At 37.1% G+C, this 24,486-nt stretch overlaps 1 protein-coding gene across 1 annotated transcript in view; it reads left to right on the forward strand.

The window, feature by feature from the left end:
- Positions 1–24,486, forward strand: part of VCAN (versican) — a 104,206-nt gene that overhangs the window by 55,423 nt on the left and 24,297 nt on the right. The window contains exons 6-7 of the mRNA XM_075726611.1: positions 21,678–21,791; positions 23,385–23,498. Of these exons, the coding sequence (XP_075582726.1) occupies positions 21,678–21,791; positions 23,385–23,498 (228 nt within the window). The remainder of the gene's footprint in view (positions 1–21,677; positions 21,792–23,384; positions 23,499–24,486) is intronic.

The following is a 24,486-nucleotide window of genomic DNA, read 5'->3' on the forward strand; positions in this document are numbered from 1 at the left end:
TTCTGCTGAAGGTGAGGAGACTTTGTCTTTTATGTGCTGAAATCATGATTTGTTTTTCCTGAAATGAAAAGCTATGCTACTGAAGCCTATTAGTAGTTCATAGGATCTATATCAAATCAAAGTTTATTGTAAAGGAAAGATGCTGTCTTGCATTCACAGCATTGTGCTGCTTTATGCAGTGACTGATAACACACCCAAGTGGATATGCATGAATAGGATTTCCCTGCTTGTGCAAGCTGTTCAGCTTTCTTAACAAATGCTTAATTCTTGATATCACTGTTATGCATTTAAGAGAAGGAGTTCCAAATTTACCTAAACATTTTGGTGAGCAAAGTACCATTTAATTTGCAAGAACTTTTCAACTTATATGCATTTGGATGTGGTGTTCCGTGGCCACAATTTAATGGTAATGTGCAACCAGACTGACCTGAATTCATTTCTGGTGGGATGTTGAAGCCATAGTAAAAGTGGCCTTACATGGGTTGAACCAACTTCCCATCTTGTTAAATGCAAAAATCTCCTGTTTGTTTGATGGAGGGCTGGGCTTGTCTCTTTATTAACTGTAATGTTCCAGATGACATGAAGACTATGGCAGCTGCAGCTCCTCATCAGCCCTGGAGAAAGACCACATTCCCTGCTGCCCTAGGCATGCTGCAGTCAAGGACATGGTCTTATTTCAGTGTTTGAACTAGTAATATCATCCTTCCTGGTAGTGTTTTGTTTTGAGCCCTGGGCTTGTGTGTTCAGCTAAGAAAGAAAACTACTGAGTGGTTTTGAAACGCATTTCCAAATAAAATGGCTTTGTCAATGTCCAATAGCTACTCGAGTAATTTTTATGCCCTGGATGACCAAACTCTGTGTGTTATTCATAAAACCTGGCATAGACGTAGCCAAGTTCTCATTTTGTCTAGAGTAACTGAAGGGTTAAATGCTAAGTAACATGGCCAGGTTCTGATATCATCTTCCCTAGTGTAATTACACCACAGTAATTCCAATGAGGTGATTGAGAGCAGAATTGTTATGGGGATGTGAGGATGGTAGGTATCTGAATGTCTTCAAAATGTTTACAGCTTTTGGTTCATTCTATAATTAGGTGATTTTTAATTCTGAAGAAATTTGTGTTACATATTTAACTCAAACTGATAGACCTGTTGCTTAATTAAACCAGTTGGAATTTTTCTATATATGAATACTCAGGTGGTACTGGTGCTGTGGAGGGCATTTTAAAGTAGGTTGGACACCATCACATATAAATCATATTTAAAATGCAACAGCAATCGTGCACTGTATGAAATCAAGCCCTAATAAAGAAGTAATTGTAATAAGTTCAAGCTTTTTGTACACTGCTCCTTTTTCCAGAACAAAGGAAAAAAAGAAAACAACCCCCTAACCAACAGAGCTGAAACTTGATACTTAGAAAGTTTCACAAGAAGCTAAGACTGGGAATTAATAAGTAGTCTTTAGGCCACTAGTGCTGTCTCTTCTTGAAGCCTTATTATAGAACAATAATTTCTTTTTTCACATTCCTTTATAGACTTCCATAGATACCAGGAACAGTGCCCTCATATTAAATACTGTTCAGAGGATGCCTACACATTCCCTGCTGGTTTTGCGTTGTTTCCAAGGAAACGTCTCAGATCTAGACATAGGGATTACACATTTCTAGCTTTCTTATAGCTCTGTGTTTATTCATGAGAGAAATGAAGGAATTTTATTGATAGGTACAATGTAGTTTTTTATACTTCTGTTGTGAAGTAGAGGAATCCTTTTAGAAGTTTTGTTTAGACAGGGAGAAAGTCTTAAGAAATCCTACTGTGGAAAAAATGAGCTGTCTTTTACATGGAAACACAGTAAGAATTAATTTTTTTGAGGAAAGTGGTTTTCTGTACCAAAGTTTTCTGAATGTATCCAGATTGTAACAAACCTTAGTACTTATGAGGAGGATATAATCTTTCTTGTCTCTTTCAGAAAATATTATATATACCATTTTACTTTACATGAAATGATTTATTGGATACAGTGAAACTTTGAGTGAATACAGGATGTGATCCTGGAAATGTAAATAAAGATATTTTTATAAGTGGCTCAAAGGCTAAAGATCTTAGTAGAAAATTGTTCCCTTAAGATGCGTCACTTGATAATTAGTCTGAGAATAGCACTTTAAAAATATTTGTTGGCTAGTCTTTCTGTTTGAGTATGCAGTTTTCAGTGGTCATTTCTGCAGTTGTTCTTTGCACATTTTAGATTTAATGATTGAATTAATCCTTGCTAATCCAGCTAGTCTTTCTCTCTCTCCTTTTGGAAATGTTTAGATGATAAATTTGGTCAATAATATACATAATACCAGCTGGTGTCTTTCAAGATACTTGTGAATTATTTCCTGGCACGAGTCAGGATGTGTTCAGAGTGTCTGCTGTGTGTTTTGTGTCACCTTTGGGAACATGGAGCTGAAGTTAGCTATATTTTTCTATGGAGTACTTAACCTTTTTTTAAAAACTTCTCAGTGAATTGTATTAGGACTTGTCTGACCAGTCCTGTATTACTATATTCGCTTAAATGAGGAAAATTCAGTATAAAAAATTGTATAGAAATTTCTCTTAATCAATGATTAGAGCTCAGATCCCTGAGGAGGACATATGCAGTTGGAATTTTTTTCCTGATCAGGAGCAATCTTATCTTCCAGTGGTCCGTGCCTGCTTTGGTATTACCTCTGCTGCACTTCATTACTTTTTTGTTACCCAGCATTAGCTTAAGGAGTGCATAAGAAAAGATTATTGTTAAGTTTTTTAACCATAATCTTGGATTTTTCATGTAGTAGCTCATCAAGAGAGAATTCCGTAGTTCCAGTGTGAAGTTTTTGGCATTAGGAAAAGAACTTCCGTGTATTTGATGTAATTTTTTTTTCAAAAATAACAGCAAAAAATATGCCTATATGTAGTAGCATTGGGATATTTTTTTAAGATTTTATTGTGGGATTTTGTCTAAACTATTTTTTTCTTTTCTTGGAGCTGGTGAGTGAAATGATTCTTGGGTTACTCATGTATTTACTACTCAGGCTTGTAGTGAGTTTCCAGTGCCATGTTTAGTTAATCTTAAATATTACAAGCAAAATTATAATTATAAAGATATATTATAATAAGGGTTATAATTATAATATTATAATAGGGTTGTAATGGTGAATGACCCTGGAAAAGGCTTTTCAATGGTCACAGTGCCTTTTGCCTTAGTGCAGGTGCTCCTTTTCATGCTTGACGAAACCAAAGTTAGTGTAAGTTTCCACAGAATTTCTTGGACTAATCATCTGAACAACAACTAAATTTGCTTGATTTCATGCCACCAGGGAGAAGGGCACTAATGTCAAACTCATCACAGTTTGGAAATTACTAAATTGCAATAGGTAACAACGACACTGATGTTTGGTTTTGCTGTTTGTGGATGTTGGATGTAGAAGTCAAGCATTGCCAAGTGAGAAATGCTGCTGAGCATTGCAGTGCACATAATGGATAGCATAGTATTGAGTCAGCAAGATTACCAGATAACTGAGAGGGCATAAGCTAGTTGTATACTTTGCCATAGGTGAAGTAGGAACACTATGAAAATCAATGAAACTGAAGTATTTCTACATCTCCAGGATGTTACTCAAGCTTTTATTTGTTCTTACCTTAATTGAGTTATTTGGCTTCTTGGGCTATATGCCTTTTCTGACTTTATTCTGCCCACATTCAGAGCCTGCCAGGTGTGAACTAATTCTGAGTCATTAGCCATATAACCATGTCATTATAGGATGGAGTTTGTGTTAATAGGTTTATAGTCAAAGGTCTTTCCCCCTCTGCTGTTTTTTTAGTGCTGCACCAAGCTTACCACAGCTAGGCACCTATTTTTAGCTATAGTTGGCTGAAAATTTTTGTTCTTAAGTATTGTCTAACAAAAATGTCTTTTTCAAAAAACAAGTGTTTCTAAAAACAAATTAATATTTTTCTTAAACAAATATTCCATTTTTGCCAAGAAAAAAACCTAGATGGAAAAAGTTCTAGTTTTAAAAGAAAAATGAAACAATTTCTAATTTTTATATATGCATATGATTATATGGTTAAAAAGAAGCTCATGTTCTGTAGGCATTATATGTTCTTTCCGCAACTCTGAGCAATGAAATGGTTAAATCTTCACAGGTAAATAGAGCAGCTTGCTCTCAGATAAGTCTTCTCCAGTTATAAGCTTATTCTAGAGTATTTGCTGCATCAAGCTTCCTTTTCTGCTCTGCTCTTCTATTTCATCTGCTGTTACATGTCTCTACAGAGTTCAGGAAAGTGTGAGGATCAAAGACACCCCAAAAATTGATTCAGGCAGAAATTAAGCATCAAAATAGTGTTTAGTACTTAATTTTTGAAAGGCTTTCAAGCACATGATGCTCCACTTCTTTTCCAAAAATTGTGTCTGAAAGAGTGTCACACTCGTGTCATTCCATCTGCAGCAGTGGGGTTTTTACAGCCTTATGTTGGTTTAACTGAGAATCTGGTTTATCCCTAGGCTGCTTTGGATGTTTAACACCCAAAGCAATCATGCTTATTAACCCCTATAGCCAAATTCCAATTTTTTTCAGCTTTTTTTCCCACAAGTCAAGGGATGATGCTGAGAATACTTCATTAAAATTGCAATTACAGAATCCACTCTGTGTCTTCTGAATATTTCCAAAGCATAAGATTCAGATCTGTGTGCAAAAATCCATGTGCCATATATGTCAATATTTATGTGCATAACCACTCTAATTGTATATTCTAAAACAAATATTTGCATTTAAGATATTATGAAGATACTGTAGTAACTCGAGTTACTACTGCTCCTGCTGTAGTTACTCAAGTCATTTTGCACAAGCAGATGGGTCTAGGACAAGGGTGATTTGCCCAACAATGAACTATTCCAGCAAAGCTTTGGTCATATTTCAATAAAGAAAACTGAAGCTTAAAAAAAGATTTGCCATGACAGAATGAGTGTATGTTGCTACATGACAAATAGTTCTAAATACCTCCCCAAGAGGAGCAGGGACTGCAGAGAAACAGTGTATCTAATCAACTGTGATTTTGAGTGATTGCTGCACGACCAGTGGGCTTGTGCAGACATTAAATTAAAAGTGTGCTTATAAGGTACTTGAAAGATGTTTGGAAAACTGTAGGGGACAAAATGTCAGAAAAACATCATGATAAGTGACAATACAGATACATAAACTTCTCCAGATATCTGTAAAAAGAGCATTGTGGGGTAGATCAGGTGGGGTAATTATCATCACAGCTTTAGTTCTTTGAACAGTTATTCAGAATGGAACCATTTTGCACAGGGAGGATCCTCCTCAAAATGTATGTTTGTTTCTTTCCCTCCCTCCCTTCTCTTTTCCTTCCTTCCTTCCTTCCTTCCTTCCTTCCTTCCTTCCTTCCTTCCTTCCTTCCTCCCTCCCTCCCTCCCTCCCTCCCTCCCTCATTTTCTTTCTCTCCCTCCCTCTTTCTTTCCTCATATATATGTATATATAAAAATACTGCTGTCCGTGTTAGAGCTTGAATATCAGAATATTTTCTGGTTTTATTTTTGCCACATAAAATTCCTCCTTTGAGACAAATTGATTAAGAAAGTAAAATTTAGCACATGCGTACTATGTAAACCAACATTTATTATGCCCACACTAACATGATACCAACCTAATTTTTTCCAGAACTGCCACATTAAAGATTATACTGTAAGTTTGCTCCTAAAGCCAAATATTGTTGACATTACTGGAGAAAGGGACAGGGGAAGGAGTATTCATTACAGGCCATTTAGCATCTGAGCAGCCACAGGAGCAGTGAAATGGTGGACATCTGCTTCAACATTGTAACTGTAGTATTTTGACTTTTGCCTCAAATTTTTGTTGTTATAAGTTATTTTTGGTTCTTCTGGGAGGGGACACTCTCTTCCCATGTTAGTAGGGCCAGAACTTGCTCTTTCTCATTCCATCTGTGTAATGGCAAAAACATTTGTGGTTGCCTCGAGTGTAACAAGGTGTAAAGGTAACCAAGGGATGGTTGTGGAGTGAGCTAGGAAAGGGCAAGACCCATTGATATTTCACAGTTTCCACCTCAGTCATGGAATACCACACATCAGATCAAGGCTGAAGCCATTTTGGTGAGCAGTTGCTTTCTTTTCCAGCCAGCTCTTCTGTTTACCACCTAACCCAGTGAGTTGTCCTGTGGAGTTGGAGCTTTATATATGTGTGTGTGTGTATATATATATATATAAATATATATATGCAGACAGACCAGCTAATCCATATACCATGTGACTGCACAGTCTGACTTTTTGCTTTGTTTAGGATTTCAGCTGGAGAAAATGATTTATTACTGCCAGTTGTTTGTTTTTGTGTTTTTTAGCCCCACAGAGATTTTGAATTGTCTTCTCCGTAGGCAGTAAGTAAAATGTTGTCATTGGAAGGATGTTCATGTCAGGGACTGCTCAGGAGGAGACACCGCTGGCTGGAGGGTGGTTTTGTTAATAACATATTGGAGTAGAAAGGAAGTGGAATAGTTATCCTTAGAATATTGTATGACAAATATTCAGTCATTATCCAGGGATCTGTATCTTGCACTTGCTGTGGCTTAGACTTGACTCTGCAAGGCTGCCATTTTTAACAACTTGACATTTTACTCAATCTGGTTTTTCTTAACAAGTTTACTGCTGCGTCAGGGGTGGAACACAGGAAGCAATGAGGCTGAAGGAAACACCAGAGGTTGCCAGGAGGCTTCAAGATATGCTTTTATAATAAAACAGTTCCTTTATTTCTGACATGGTTTTTGCATCATCATGTCTATTACTTAAAAATTTGGCAGGGGTGTTTAAGCACAGCCATGCAGGCCAGAGCCCTGTACAAAACAGATGTCCGCATAAGCAACATCCACTTTCAACAGGTGTCTCTGGTCAAAGCCAGCAACTCTGTCAAAAAGGAGCTTGGGGGATTGGTATAACTGTAAAAAGGCTGCAGTTTAGGAACATGCCAGCAATTGATACTCAGGTTTTCAACAGGGCTGTATCTTGCATGGAAAGAGAGACACCCAAATATGGTAAAGCAGACTGGATAAGTGAATTTGAGTAGGCAAGACTGACCACCCACCTTGAATTACTTTCAACTCCTACCCAGCCAGCTGTGCAAAAATTATTCTTTTCAAATATTTTTCTTCCAGAAATTTACTTGAGTAGTTGAGATTTTTATGCAAGGTCAATTTTTTTTTTCTTTTTCTGCTGATGAGATTTTAAAAATTTAGAAGGTAAAAAAAAAAAACCAAACCAAAACAATTGAAATGTCCCCTACGTCCTTAAGCATTTCTAAAGGGAGCCAAAGTTAACAAAACTTCTAGAAAGATATATCCAGCTGGGAACATTTTTAAGTGAACTAAATAAAACCATTTGTTTATTTAGACTGAACAGTAATCAAGAACTGGATTTTACTAGACCTCATCATACATACTAGTCATGTTAATGTGAGGTAGAAGGATTTAAAAAATCAAAAATTTAATTATTTCTAGACCTTTCTTTGTTGTCTTTTACTTAGGTGTGTATAATAGTAGCCATGTTTCTTTAACACCTTAGACCAGCTCCTTGGCAGTATTCCCACCTTTTCCTGATGGGGGAGATGGGGTATGCCTGAAGCACTGTTGCACTTTGACCGTGCTTAGGTAGGTTAATGATATTACAAGATGGCACAAGTTAGAGGAATTGTATGTACTGAAGGCTGACACTTGGAATTTTCCTTCAGCAGGAAATGTCTGTATTTCAAATTCTTATTTCTTTTGAAATGAGATGAAAAGAACAATTAAAAAAAATCCCTTTTCTATGAAAAAAATGGCCCAAAAGATGTTATCCGAATGTTTTATTTCTGTAAAATTGAAGCTTTCTGTTCTAGTTTAAATGTAATATTTTAAGAGGAACCCACCCACACCCCCCAAATACAAAGGTTTTCAAACAAGAAAATAAAATAGTTTTTTTTTTTGTATGGGGGCCATCTTGTCAGATCACTTCTTTACTTTTTCAGTATGCTTTTAAAACAAAATATATTCAATTAGACTGACACATTCCTGTGGAATTGGTTGAGTTTTGTTTCACTGGAAGAGTTTCAGCAAGCTGTAGTCATAAAACTGCTTGAATCCACCCAGACTGCAAATCTGGTCCCTGGCAGAGCAGAGGTTCAGGGGAGTCAATATATGACACAAAGCCGTTTAAGTCTTTCCTCATGCTAGATCTTCTCCCAAGCACAGATATGAGGTTTCACTGGACTTTCAGAGGGTTTAAATAAACCATTTTGAACCTCTTCTACTTTGAGGATCCCTAAATATTTTCCAGATTAAGTGGAGACACCTGTTGGCTGAATTTAAGTCTGCTGACTGTAGGCTTGCACTTGGTAGGTCACCTTTGCAAACCCTTCAGGAGTGTCCCACAAATGTGTGGGGATTTTGAAATAACACATCGAAACCATTCATTTAGGTTAATCAGAGAGTCTTAATCAAACACAGTGTGCATGTTTACTGAATTTTTCTGTAGATTGTCTGTTTGGATCTGCTTTTCATAGCAGCTTCAATCGCAGCAAATTCTATGAATGTACAAAAATGAGGAAGATTCATGTGTCTGCCTTTGGTCCTCAGTGCCGTCAGTGTACTTCTCATAGCATATTTTTATAATCTGTTCCTGCAATGACTTTCTTAGACTAATGTTTTTTGAATGAGTAAGGGTCTGATCAGTAGTTGTTATGAAGCTTGAGACATCTGACTTGAGCTGTCATTTAACAGCCTACCTAAGCTGATGGTCTGTTTTTTCCACAATGAGCTGAGCTGTTGTGCTAACTGCTAGGTGTTACGTATTTTGCTTGTCCCCTGGTCCTAGTCTCAGACACCTCTGGCCTTGATCTCAGAGCATTTGATCAGTTGGAGTGATATTTAAGGCTGTTGCCAGGGAGTGCAAGTTTATCATCGTGTGTGTGCGATGGGAGTCTTCTGCAGGAGGTGGTGACCATGGTACTGTGCAGACCAACTGTAGTAAAGAAGAGGAGACATGAAAATAAATGTAGAGTACATATCTATGGAGAAGAAACAAGGTGCCTTAACATGGAAAACAGAGTAGTTAGCAAGTATGCACAGGGGGGAAAAAACCCAGAATTTCTCAGATTTTATCTTAAATTAAATTGTTTATTGCTTTTCTCTCTGAGCCAAACATTTTTATTTTCATTGCAAGTTACTTCATTACCTTTTTCACAGTCACCAAATGTTACCTTTGCAGAAATTTGATACAAACCCACATATATACAATATTTTAATGACATTTCAGTCATACTATGGTCTAACTTTACCCTGATATAATTCTGTTGAAGCCAAACCCAAAAGTTTCTGGTTTATTATTATCAAGTGCAGGAAAAAATTGACTAATACAAACTGGTTTGCTTTTTCATCCTAACCTGTCTTGTGGTTACGGGTTCTTGGTAGTGAATATTATGGAGTTTGTGATAGTGACACATTATGAAATGAAATGCATGCTTTCAGAACAAACAGTCTGAAATGGTTTTGGTCTCCTTTTAAAATTATTTTTTTCTTTTTAGCTCTATTCTAATAAAAATATAGGGCCTGATTCAAAGTCCACAGAACATTTTATGAATCTTTCTGTGAGTTTCATGGGTTTGTGAGACCTCTAGTCCTTCTGTAAAAGACTGAACTCTCTTACTTCTCCCAAACAACTCAGCGTGTTGCTCTGAAGCCAAATATGGACAAATTTCATTAATCTATAGGTGAAATTCCGTTATCTGAAGACAGATTAGACTTTAACAGTCCCATTTTGAATGAGACTTCACAAAACTGTGTTAAATCCGTAAGTCTTCTGAATGAAATATTTTGGGTTTTGAAAGTTTGGAAAACATCAGAATCTGTTTTCTATTTAATTCTCTATTAATTCTTCTTCAGCTGCTTATCTAAATGTTTTTGAGAGAGGAAATGTTTTTTACTGCCTGCCCCCTCAAAAATGATCTTGGAAAAGCCTTTTAGGGTTCTTTGTAGAATGTTAGAAGTCTTCTCAATAAAAAAAGTCACTACACTTTACACATTTTTTGAATGTGTAGAAATTAGCTTGTCCATCAGTAACATAGAGGCAACCTTTGTATTTGATCCAGTGAAAAATTAATGTGGGTTTAGAACCAATTGTCATTAGAAGGGTTGTAATGGACATTACTGCTACCTCAGTCACACTCTGTGGTTCTGTGTAGTAGCAGTCAAGTCCTCTTGCAGCTAAAAAAACACCCTGTAGCCAGAGGGATTTCCATTTCTTACGCATAGTTGGCTATTACTGAGATAGATGCCTATTCCATACAGGTAATTTAAAACATCTAGACATATTAAATGGATTGAGAAACTCTCTAGGCTGCTTATACACTCATCAACCTATCTGTTCGATCTCTATTTCAGTGTATACTTCACCACTTTCCTCAATAAGAGGCTTTACTGATATATCTCCATTAGGACTTGTTTGGATTGGCAGTCTGAACTGACAGCCCTTGGTTTTACTACTTTTTAGCTACTTGTTTTTACTTTCTTTTTCTTGGAGTCGTAGTAACAAAGCACCTCTTTGAACAAGTGTTCCTTTTAGCTTGTTTGCCATGATAATGTGTGAGCTAGTGATAAACACATTTAGGAGCCAAACTCCTTTCCTTTGAAGTCCTCATTTCATCCCTTAGTAACAGTCTCAGGTCTGTATGTCTTTACCTGCAGCTGGAATGGACCTGAACATAAATAGGGGCAACATATGTCAGCTGTATCTAGCCAGTGTAAAACTATTGCAAGTGTTTGTGTGTCTGCCTTAAAGGTCTAACAAACCAGTTCAACAGATAAGACTTTTCCCTCCTGCATTCATATTTTATGGTAGCACTTAGGTTTTCATATTAGTGTCTTGCTTATTCTTAGAGGATGAGGTTATATGTTATATGAGCTATATTCTTACATACATTATTTGCCATCTCTGGGGTTTAAGAGAATTTTCCATAGCAGCTAACTGTGAGCATTGACAGCTTGATTTCTAACAATGAATAATCAAAGCTCTAGAAAAGAGAAGAAACTATAATTAAAAAAATAATTTAATTGTATTCTTTACTATTTTCTTAAAAGCTGGTTATTTTTTTTTGTAGAAAAAAAAGCCAAAACAAAAAAGCTTAGTAATTAATGAAAGAGCCTCCTGAAAGTTTATTATTGAATTATCATGCCTTTAGCTAAGGTTCTTTCATGTGGAACTTTGTGGCATGTGAGATCTTGAAAAAGCTAACAAAGTAAAAATAAGGTCTGATAGAGATCTTTGCATATGTAAGAATTTGTATATGTCTTCTAGGTGAATTTGGAACAGATGTTGTTCATTAAATTTATTACCTACCATAAATGATTTAGCGTGAGCTAGTAATTTGAGGGACTCCCAGGTGTGCACTGCTACAAAAATAATACACTGGTCAGAACTTGTTAGTCATGGTACCCTCCTACAAATTACAGCCTATCCAGTCCCATCCAGGTTTTATAAATTTTTTTTAATGTGTAGTTCCATGCAAAAGCATGCTACATGCTTTGTGCCCACAATCCTAACAGCTGTGTATGAAATCATATTTAATCCTTATGCCATATTAGTCTATATACCAGGTTATTTATACATATACCTTCTTAAGCTGTGCGCACAGTACAAACCATCTTTCTTGCCCATTCACGTTTCTATATGTAGTTCTCTGGTTCTGTATGTTGGTGCAGTTATTTTATAGTGAATTTACTGAGAATCATAAACTCTCAAAGATCCCTAGCAGCTTTGACTTGCCATTCCCCTTTCAGCTATTGAATTCCCATGTATTTTTACATTCATGGTTTTGAAAAGAAGGTCTATGATTCTGTGTCAGTTAGAGCTTCTACGTTTATGAAAATGTGATTCCTCAGTATGACTAGTGTTGCTGTTTCCTAAAATTTGTGGATTCTGAAAGTGATGTTACTAGACATGGTTCTCCATGCCATATTGCAGATCTTGGACAAATAACTAAATTCTTGCTTTTCTGCTTCAACAAAATTTGAAAGGGAGATTTGGGAAGACAAATAAATGGCTGCAGAGGCTATATTTTTCTGTGGCATCAGGCAGCCTCTGCAAATGTTTCTAACCTACTGGAGGAAAGAACAGGGAGAAATTCTCTCTTTACAAGCACACTGCATAAAACAACTCCCACCAAGCCCATGTGAGGGAGGGAGAAAGACCTTCAGCTCTGTAGTCATCTAATAGAGCTGTTATAGGACAAAGTAAACATCAGGCTTCATTGGGGCAATATAGAATAGCCAGGCATAAATGAGGTTAAAAACAACCCTTTTTTTTCTTTTGCTGCACTGGGAATGCTGAACTTGGTACTGTGCAAACTGAGTATTTTTAGTGGAAATACACACTGAAGGTGATTTACTCTCTATAACAATTAGATCAAAGCCTTGGATTTGGGGCACCTTATTTTGTGTTCTTTGTAAAACAGACCTGAAGTTGCCATTTCCTCTTCAGCTGGAGGTTTAGCAAAATGAAGATTCAGTAACTACTATAGTAGTAACTACTTTGTGACTTTAGCTGTAAACACAGCGTGAGGCATTAGAACACTAATTCTCCACATTGCAGTCAATTTGCATGCTCAGAACACCCCAAGCCAAAGAGTCACAAGCCTTTCACAGTGTTCTGCATCAGTTTAATATGATTTAATACATTCTTTTCCAGAACAATCAAATGATTGCTCTATCTGTGAGGACTCAGTAGTCCTAGAAGTTAAATGATATTCATATGCACGGGAATTACTTCAAACTAATGAAATACTTCACCTGTCAGGTTCTTATTTTTTATGTCTTGTCAATAGTTTTAATGAGGAAGATTTACTCAAAAATTGTACTCTGTCATATATTGGATATGCCAGAATACCTGCAAATATTCTTTGGGGGGCAATCATTGCTGACAGTGCTGTGAGACAGGAGTCCTGTATGTTGGTTCAGATCCTCTACTGGCAGATGTAGACAAAGATCCATTGGCTACACCAGTTTATACCATCAAACAGTGGTTTTGCTTTGGACAAAAGGTTTATAAACATAGACTCAGAAGAAAGAAATGTATCTTCTGCAGCTAAAACTTTGTCTACTCAGAACTTCCTTCCTCCTCTTCATTTGCTTGACCACCTAGAAAAAAATTGAGAGGTTTGTGATCTTTGTGAGTGTGTAAATAATTGAAAGTGAATGGTAAGCAGAAGAAAATAGCTGGACTTTAGTCATGTTACTCTCTGAATGGTGATTGATTTTTGAATCTGGGATATTTTTTCTTGGTTGCTTCATAATGCTTTATAATGCCAAATAGCAACAACTTTGTAAAGTGAGACTTTATTTCCTGACTTAGGGTCCGAGTGTAAAGAATAGAACAATTAACGTAGTTTTTATGGTGGTCCTAGTAATTTGAATTACTCTATACCAAGAATAAATGGAGTTGCAGATGAATATTCTGTATGTCCTATTTTGTTTTAGACTTTGTCTTGCTTAGCTTTGTGTAAGTTCAATTTTTGGTAAAAGTTAGTTGATGTCTCCAATTCATGGAAGCAGTTGCTGCAGGTTGGCACCAGAGTCTTTTGGTCTAAAAATGATTTTCATCTTGTCCATTTCTTATCACTGCTGAATAGCGTAGGATAAATTAGCTGAGAGGTGGGTTTGGGACTAAACACGCATGGTAATCGACAGTACTACATAATCAATGTGTTCAATATACACAAAGGCTTCAACTAGAAAGTCAAACACTGTGGCTGCATTTAACTTTGTGTCAATAGAAGACACACTGAATTTACTATGTTTCATTTTGAATTTTTTTGTTTTTTTTTTTCTCCTATGGATTTCTTGTACTTACATATGTCTACTATAATGCGCAACCGTCGCTGTCACTTAGGGATTATGAAAAGCTCTCTTTTTTTTTCAGATCATCCGGTGAATGAATTTTTGGATCTGTTCAGTCGTCACATGCTTCCTCATGCAATAGATGAACCCCACATTGATGCAGAATCAGCTCAGACTGAACCCTGTACTTCAGACTCAGTGCAGGATTCATCTGAATATATAATATTGGATCCTTTCTTTCCAAACTTTATAGAATTTGAAGAAGAGGAAGACTGTGAAAATACTACTGATGTTACAACTCCGCCAGCTTTGCAGTTCATCAATGGAAAGCAGCAAGTTACTAGTGCACCTAAGAGCACAAAAGCTGAGGAAGCAAGAAGTGACCAAATTGAAAGCGTTGCACATTCCAAAAATGTAACCTTTGCTCAAATCAATGAAACAAACACATTTATAATTCCTGAAACTGAAGCTTCTGGTACTATGCAACCAAGCAAAGCTGGAGAAGTAATAGGGGCATTTGAAGTTACACAGCCGACAGCAGATGTTGCAATGTTAGAACCTGTTTATAGTGGTGAGTCAGAAGTCTCCACAACAGATAAATCAATATCCATTACATCTTTATACGAGCAGTCTCTACAAAAAAATAAAGAGACCATAACATGGCATGGAACTGAGGAGAGCTCTACTAAAGACACAAAAAACTTGCTTTTGATTACTAGCGAATCTTCTGGAGATGGCTCCACCGAATCTGATTTATCCAGTTCTGTCTTCCCAGAAATTGTGACAATGTCAAGAAAGGAAGATGATGAAAAAAATTCCAGTATAACTTCTGCTCCTGATGCATTTACTGTGGAAAGTTCTGCTGTAACTGCTTCTCTAGATGCAGTTTTTAATACTGTTACGATTGGCATAGGTGTGAAAGACCTTATTCCAGAAGAGACAACCTCTGCTCCAGGAGATCATGACAAATCAACTGTTAAACTTAATGCAAATTCCCCTGTTGAAAATCTTCTGGAAACAAGCAGTCATATAGCAGACCCTGAGATGAGTGCTGCTTCTTTTATAGTTCGAGAAGGCTCTGGAGATGTAGAAGAGGACATCACTATTGCTTCATCTATGACAACAGAAACAGCAGTAACAGAAACACCTTCAATGCAAGATATTTCTCTGATTTCTGGCACGGTACTGCCAGAAAGTACAGAAATTTCTGTAACTGTTTCAGGAATCACCTCTGTTTTGCCCAGAGGAATTGGCACTCTTTTTTCTGCTTTTGATCAAAGTTCTGAAGTAACTGTTGCCACCAATTCTGAGTTTATTATGGAAAAAGTAGTTGCCAGCTCTCTTGTAACTGAAAAGAATATTGAAGATGAAAAAGGAATACAGGCCACTGTTTACTCAAGTCAGGAAAATTCAGTTACTGCTGCAGAGGGAAATTTGGAGTTGAATGAACTTGGGAGCACTACTGGTAAAGTCAGAACTGTAAGTCAGGAGCCCACCCTGCTCAGTAAAACAGTACCAGTAACAGGTACCATAAGTTCTGAAATCAAAAAGGTCACCAGTGTTCCTCTCTCTCGAGAGAAGAAGCTTTTTATACATGAAGGATCAGCAGAAGAACCAGTAGACATATTTTCAGGGGGTCCCACAACAAAAGTGGTAAGTACTGACTCCCCGTTTATTGATCTAGGTTCTGGAGACATAGATGTTATCGTTGAGTCTGCTACTTTGACTTCAGTTCCATTAAGGCCTGTCACTGAAACACAAACAGAAAAGCATGAAGGAAAAGTTTACAGCATAAATAATGCTTCACTGAAAAATGCTACAACAGAATATGAAGAACTTGCAAGAACAGATGAATCAGCAATATCAGTTTCAAGTACTGGGTCAGATGTCTTGTCAAAGGAGTCTGGGGTAGCAAGTCAGATGTCCCAGGATGTGTTTAGTACAGGAAACCCAGGAGAACAAAACCAGGAAACAGAACCAATTGACATAGCTCCTTCTGAAGTAAAATCTAGTCCTGGTTCTAGAAAAGAGATAATATCTCATGTGGCACCAGGACTTAAAACTGAAAATTTAGAAACAGATGAGATCACATCATCTCCAGAATCAGTGGTTAGTAACAGCACTCATGACATCATGGTGACACATGGTACTGGCAGTATAAAAGCAGTAGCTGAATCTACAGAAAGCAAAAATACAAAAGTTAGTTCTTCAACGGTCTCATTAGGCAAGATTCTCCTGATTGAGTATGGCTCTGGAGAAGAATTCAAAGGTGACAGCAGCACCACAAAACTAATGTCTAATGGACCTACTGAAGAAATACTTGGAAGTCATTTCTCATTTATTGATCAGGGATCTGGAGAAGCAGACACATTCATTGAATCGTTTACAAAAACAGCAGTTTCACCCACTGGGAGACCAGAAACACAAGAGAAGTATGACAAAAAAGTTGTCAGCACATCATCTATGGATCATGCCTTCACTACTGAACCTGATGAGCTAGTCACAAGTACTGAATATGAAGTACTCACAACGGCAACTGTAACTGACAAAAGAATGGAAGAGAAAAGAGTTGATGAACTGACAGTGAGAGCTTTTACTACAAAGATTCCTTTGGTGGAAGATACACACTCTAGGGAAGACAAGCCAAGAGAAATTTCACCAAAAGCTATAGAATCTTCTGAAGAAACAATAGATCCATTCTTTAACAGTACACAGGCTAACCATGAACATCTGGGATTTTTGAATGTTCCAACTGTCAGCCCGTATTCAGAAGAAAAGGAATTAGAAACTGAATCTATTAAAAAAACACTTTTGCCATTCAATGATGACAGAGTAACTGAGCCTGTAAAGATTGAAAGGAAATACATAAGCTCTCCAGTTACAGATATGGAGCAAGAGGAGGAGCTGGTACAAAACATCTTCCCTACAAAAGTTATTCCCTATTCCCTGGTGACACCTAAAGAAGAAAAGCTAACAAATAACGAGCTCATCCGTGATCCATTATTTTCAGGACAAGGATCAGGAGATGACCTTGCTGTTATTCCGTCTGTAGTGCCATTGGCTGTCAAAGAAATCATGAGTACTTCAAGTCCTCAAACTTCTCATCCTGCAAATATGGGACCCAAACTTTCAACTGATGAGACACAAGACTTTGAAAGAGGAAGCACTGAATCAAATGCTGAAGTTAATGAAGTTACAAGTGCTGTAACTGAGCTGCTGACAGAAACAGAAGACCAGTTCCCCAGCTCAGTGATCACCAGTTCCCCAGCTGTAGCTGAAGAGAGTTCCAAGAGCTTCAGCTCTAAAGATATTAAAGAGATGACACATTATGTTGTTGCAATTGAAGAACCTCACAATAAGGAAACTAACTATAGGAGAGTAGAAAATGAAACAGACAGGACAACAGCTACTTCTAAAGCTGTTTCTCAAGAGGAAACTTCACATTTCCTGATTAAAGATGGCGTAACTCCTGTTTCTGTAATACTGAGTGGAATTCCTAATCCTGAAACAGAAGAATCATTTGTAACATCAACAACAAAAATGCCAAGCAGAGTATTACCTGAAAGCTCTGGAGAAGGATCTGGCTGGGTTGGTGTTTTGGATTCATCTTCTCCTGATTTGTTTACTCATTTGTCAATATCCCCTGTGTCAAAAGTAGAACTAAATGCTTCATCTAGTGCTCATGGGGACGTTTATTCTGAAGTTATGACAACAGAAGCACCGATAGGTGGATCACAGACTGCCATCACAGGACTACCATCCTTTTTTATAGAAGAAAAAGAGGTCATGACAAATCCATCTGCTGTTCAGCCAAAGACAGCTACATCAGAAGAACTAACAAGTGATACTGGGATATATGAGAAAATTATTCCCATGATTGATGATAAAAGGAGTGTTACGCTGAACGTTTCTGTTTATGGTGATATTACACTAATTGAAGAGCGACTTCAAACCCCACCAGAAGAAACAACTATTATAGACATGGATCACTCAAAATCAATGCCTGAAGATATAATAAGTGTGCAGACAATGCCAAATCCTGTCATACAGTCAACATACGGCAGTGATGATAGTATGACAGCTGAAGGGGAGAAATACTATTCAACACCTAAAATTTCCATAACCAAAGAGAAGGTACTTGGATTTGATGATAGTCTTTCTTTAACTACTTCCAGTCAGCCAAGTAGTGAATCAGTAACAGCTAGGCACAGACCAAAATCAGATGACAAAGATATGGGTTCAGGGAATGCCATGAAATTTGAAACAGAAACTCTCGTCACTACCACACTCTCTGAACTGGGCATTTTCTTTCCTACAGTATCATCACTGGCTAGCCCTCATGTGCCTCATGAGTCTAAACATGTTGTAACAAGCACAACAGAAGACACTTATGAGCTGAATACTTCAGCAAACAACCAAGTAATAGCAGATCAAAGTGAAACAACCTCTGTCTCTGGCTTTTCTGGAATGGGCCAAGAAGAACTGGATGATAAGCAGTCTGTGGTTCCTTCTCTTACACCAGTTTTAACTACTGAGACAGAAAAGGCTTTGGCAACTGATGTATTTGATGTAAGTATTGTCACCACACAGCATACATCCCAACTGACAACTGTATCATCTAGCGAGAATGAAGAAAAACATCCTACAGTATACACAAACACAAAATCAGCATCAGCAGAGTATGAAGAAACAGATTCAGCGAGCTTTTATTCCATACCTCAAACTCCTAAATCCTCAGTAACCGTTCAGTTAGTTAATGGAGTATCTGAGTATCCTGAGGTAATCATTCCAAGTACATCATCATCAAAGCTTTCAGATCAGTCCGATCATTCATCAGAAGGAACCTTCAAAGAGGTTAGTTCTGATATTGCAGCAACATATAAACCTCCCACTACAGACCTTCTTGACAGAACAGAGTCTTCTCTGCTGGAGTTTTCTCCCAGGCCTGTTTCAGAGAGCACAACTGCTGAAAGTACTCCTCAGTTTAATAGGCTTGTAACAGACAAGGCAGAGGAGAGAGAAACCTCTGTAACTGATTTAGCTGTTGAGGAAGAAGTTACTGTTTCTGGAGATCATTCATCAATACATGTCTTGCCTACTGCTTTTATGAATTTTGGAGAAAGAGCAAGCACAGATGTTCTGAAAGTTAGTACAGTAGAAGTTGAAGCTTCCTCAGAGAGAGTGAACAACCCTCGTCAAGAATATGACAGGAGTCCTGAGAGAGAGGTCCCATGGCTTTTTTCCACCCCTGTTTCAGATTCACCCAACAGTATTGAAAGTGAAGTATTTAAACCTGACCAGGAAGCAGTTACAATGCTAGCTTCATCTTCACAACCATTGGACAGAAGCATGGAAATGCAGTCAGCTTTGTTTGGTCGAGAGGAGATCACGACAGTTTCTTCTAACATTGCAACAAACAGCACTGCCCCTGGAAACAGTCCATATCAAAATGTGCAGTCAACAATAAGCTCTGAGGAGCCAAATACTATTGAACTTGTAACTTCATCATTTTCCCTTCCGGAAGTCACTAATGGATCAGATTTCCTGATTGGCACCAGTGTGGGTTCAGTTGAAGGCACAGCAGTGCAAATTCCAGGTAACTTCCAAATATGATCACTGTCGTATATGTTTGTTGTGTTACTTGTAAAAGCATGTCTTAGCTCTGATAAGAGGTATGACAATCAGAGCACTGTGTGAAATAGCAACAGAACTCATGAGCCTCAAGCTTTGAAATCAGCATGATTGTAACCCCTATGAAGTGAATGAGGATGGGGGTGCCAAAACTCAAGCTCAGTGACTTTTCCTGAGTGTTTGAATATGGAGGTCTGGATCAGACTTGAGGTGACCAGCTGGTTCTAAAGGACAGGATGGTAACATTGATTGTGGTAGAGAATTCAGCTGTAATTATTTAATTTTCCAATTCCCAACAGATAATTTTGTCTGATAGCTTTTCTGTGTTGGCATGATGATAGTGCTTATACAATTGGTTTATAGGTAGGGTTGTGTTATAACATCTTGCAGTTGACTTAGAGAGCAGATCTAGTGTGCATTTTAGGATCAGAATTTTCTATAAATTTAACCTCTCTTAACCTACAAGCTATCTTTCCAGACAAGACAAAACTGAGACTTCACGTTTTCAGCCTGTCTGTAGCTTTAACTGGTTGATATAGTATCTGTCTCTTATAAGTTACAGATCTTTTTGTTATATGTCATTTGCCACAGTTTTATTTTACATAATAGTTATTAGGCACCATTTCACCAATTACACAGATGATGCAGGTAGGGTCGGTATGAGTAGTGTCTCTTTAATTCATATTTTATCTAGATATAAATGAGGAAAGAACTGAACTGTCTCAATTGTATATGATTTTCTATTATTTTTCCTCAAATAATCCAGGTAATTGTCAATTTGAAAATGTTTACTGGGAAAATATCCAGTCCATAGGAGCAGAAACAGACAGCAAATGCATGATAACCATCATTAGGTGCTTAACATAGCCCTCCCTACATTTGGGATGTTCAGTGAAGCAGTCCTAAAACAAGTACCCTGTTTTATGGATATGATCACATTCTTTTCAAAACCTCCAAAGCAAGATCCTGCCCACTTAATTACAACCCCAAACTTAAGTAGGTGGGATTTTTTTTCTGGAGGCTTTCAACTGAACCTTCTGCTTTCTAGTGACTAGATAGGGAACTTGGTACTTTAAAAAGACTCCTTTGAATGTCTAACTTGCAAGATTAAGATAGATGTTACTTATCTTTATTTCATAAACCATAGTCAGATTGTTTTGGGAAAATGTAACGAAAAATCTAAACTTTTCTCATGTTTCTGAATTAACATAGGTTACAGAACTCTTACTGATTTTGTAAGTATTCAAAGCCAGGGCTTTCTTCTTGTATCCTAGAAGGACTGTCTTCATGATTTTCCTCTAACTCTGAGAAGTTAATACTTAGAAATGGTTATTTAGTGCATATTTGTTTGTGTGAGTGATTGTGCCTAGGCATCAAATCAAACGCAAATACCTAGGTATCTAAACTCAGTTGAAATAAACATCACTAGAAGGCATAAACCTCTGCAAGGAAAAGCTATTTACATGATTACTCCCATAACAACTGAAGATTTCACAGCAGGTAAGCCTTTATCTTAATGTTTAGTTCAGTTATGAATGTATTCAGTACCTTTATCTGTATTCTTGAAATGTGTTTTTAAGAAAGGCAGGTGGGAAATATGCATGTGTGAAAACATTCTTTCAAAGAAATAAGACTTTGTGGGCATTGATTGATTAAATATAACAAAGTGAAACAACTGCGGCCAGCCAGTATGTTCTGTGTACCCAATCATTCTACATAAACTAACTCTGTTCAAAAAAACCCATTTTTCATTCATTTTGCATATGTTTAACTGTTTTCGGCTGTAATTAATTGTCATGTCATGCAGACTAAATCCTCAATAGATTATCATGACTGCCAAATATAGTACAAATTGCTATGACAAAATGTAATTCTGAAAATTATTTATACTGGTTCATAGTAAATGCTATGTTGTTGTTAAAGTTGAAAATAGTGACACCTGAAAATAAGCTTCACTATTTTACAAAACTACCTTATTCTCAGTAGTTTATTATGTTAATAGATTTTCTGTAAAGTCTACAGTAAAGTCTGCAACATCAATGCAGAAATGAAGAAAGATTTCTTCTTCCAAAAAATCAGAAAACAACAGTTTCTTGAAACTACAGAGTCAATTTTCTTTTTCTACTTGTTTAACAGGCCAAGATCCATGCAAAAGTAATCCCTGCCTTAATGGTGGTACCTGCTATCCACGTGGTTCATTTTACATCTGTACATGTTTGCCAGGTTTCAGTGGTGAGCAGTGTGAATTAGGTAAGCTGAAGCCATTTAGATACTGATTAAGTTGAGTATAAAGTTTTTTTACATGAAATCTGCAGAAGTGGTTTTGAAGTTAAGGAATACATAGACATTTGAAAAATTCTACAGTGAGGCCTTACTTAAGAAGAGAACAATAAAATGAAGGGGGTCCACTTACCCCTTTTCTCTCTCCCCATAAAGTGCACCGATGTGTACACACACAAACATAAGAGAATTGTATATGAACTACATGACCTAGAATTCATAACATTAAATTAATAAATACATCAAATAAAACCAAATAAACATTAATTTTTGGGGTAGTTCTTAAGAGCTTTGTGTAAGTATTTGAAAGGGTGGTAAAATAAACTAATCCCAGATGTGACCAGGAAGCTGAGCACTGATTGCCAGCTTGATATTTTTCAAGGAAATTGTAAATATGATCATAAGCATATACATATTTGGTATAAATTAGTATTTTGGTAACTCTTCTAGCTGAAGACCTCTTCAACCTGCCTGTGACATCTGTATTTACCTGCTATGACTGTGAGTTTCAAGAGACTCACCAGTACAGTTCAGAATAACCAGAGTTTCCTTCCAACCAGCAAGCCAAAGTATAATAAAATAGGTAGTTTTGTTGTTTAGTGTAGAGCTGGTTTAGGCTTTTGAAAAGTTGTAAGTTTCGTTCCCTGCTAATTACCATGGGTTTTCATGTTACAGAGTTGCCTGCCAAATTTGAACGAAAGAATACTCATGCAATGTTGCTAAAATGAGTTCAAATTGTCATATATAGCTTGGGAGGAAAAAAACCAACCTGACCCAAAGGTTGATATCAGTGCAGCATAATTGTCAGGATTACTATGGTTTTATTTGTGTTCTGCAAGACAGTATGTGATTGAAAAAAATAATTAGCCAGAGTTTTTCGCTGCTTTCCTAACTCATGCTGTTGAGTCTGCTAGCTTCCTAGTGGGTTATTGCTGGTAGATATCAAGTTTTAGATGTGGCATCTTAAATCTTCTTTGTCAAGGAATACGGCATCCCCTGGTTGCAAACCAGAGGTCAGAGACAATAATTTTATCTTTTTTTTTCAGAGTATAAAATAATGTGTCTATATATATACACACACATATATTTTCAGAGTATAAATAGTATCTGGCCACTTCTGATGAGATTCATGAAGATATTTGAGGTCTCCAGTACTTGATGAGAATTTTTTGTGCCAGGGTCACACATTGAAGTCAAATTTTCCACCAGTATGGAAAATACTACACACTGCACAGTATCACTTCTTTCTCAGCTACACAATGAGGAACTGAACATCTAGATTTTAGAAATGAACTCAGGAGTTAGGGTGTAGGATATAAAATTGTGGATCAGTAATGTCACATTTCCTGAGGAAACTGCTTCTTGGCTTGTGGATGAAGAGAAAGGAAGGTTGTGCATGGTGAAATCAGTTATCATGTAAATAAACCAGTCACCTGGATCTTTTGCAATACTTCATTCTTTTCTATTGAACTGGTCCTAGTAATAATTATGACTAAGGATGAAGAACATTTCCCTTCTAGGAGGTGGATGGGTTATAAAAACACTTTTATCTTTATGTTGTAGATATCGATGAATGCCAGTCTAACCCATGCCGGAATGGAGCCACGTGTATAGATGGCCTCAATACCTTTACTTGCTTGTGTCTGCCAAGCTATATAGGTGCTCTCTGTGAACAAGGTAAGGTGTATTCTTTAATCTATGGTGATGGAGGTAATCTGTTTCCATTTCAACACCCTTCTGGAGTAACTAGGCAAAGCCTGCTAAAAACAAGAGGGTGGAAGAGAGCGTCAGAATCTGTGGGAAGTCATCAGTCATGAGGAGAGATTATAATTTGTGTGTATATTAGATTCCATGATTTGTGGCTTGGGACTTTTTGTTTAAGGTTACATCTGCACCATCTTTTGCAGATGAATGAGAGCAAAATCTACCCATGTGTTAACCTGACTGGAAGTCACATTACTGTTGTACTGAATATAAACTGATATATTGGGCAGTTTCTGTGTCAAAATAACAACAGCCATACAGTTTTCAGGTGGCTCCAAGGCCAGCACAGCCTGCTTGTATTGGCTTGCAAACTACTGGGAAGACACATGATGAGGCTCTGTCATTACTGTAGTGATGCTTATGGGATAATGAGTGGGAGCAGAGTTACTCTCTGACCAAGCTTCTGTCTTAAAAAATTATATACAGTGTGAAAGACATATCAGAACCCATCATTTCCAACAAACATCACTGGAAAGTAGGAATAGCCTGCTGAATATGCCAGATTATATATCCATACACTGGGGATGATAGCTTTGACAACTTCATCCCAGAATTTTCAAATTGATTTGTACTGTGATTATGTTAGGAAAAGTAGGTGCAGGATCACAGTTACAGGGAAGTTGTAAAAGGCTTTCTAAACTGGACAAATGAAATCAGGTTGAATGTCCAGGTCCCTGTAATTGTTAGAACATTGCCTGCAAGATTCCCACTGTATTTACAAGAAATATTTACAGTACAAGATGCTTACTCAATATGTGTACGTAGGAGGAGGAATAGGGTAGCAAAATCTGTTCTGTCAGTAAAATTAATGAAGGCATTTCCATGGGAAAAAGAAATGATGTTTTAAAGTGTACTTTCTAAAGCTTATGAGAATATTTTTTTTCTTCAGCTGAATGGTTTT

The sequence above is a fragment of the Pelecanus crispus genome, chromosome Z (genome assembly GCF_030463565.1).
Source record: "Pelecanus crispus isolate bPelCri1 chromosome Z, bPelCri1.pri, whole genome shotgun sequence".
Classification (NCBI taxonomy): domain Eukaryota; kingdom Metazoa; phylum Chordata; class Aves; order Pelecaniformes; family Pelecanidae; genus Pelecanus; species Pelecanus crispus.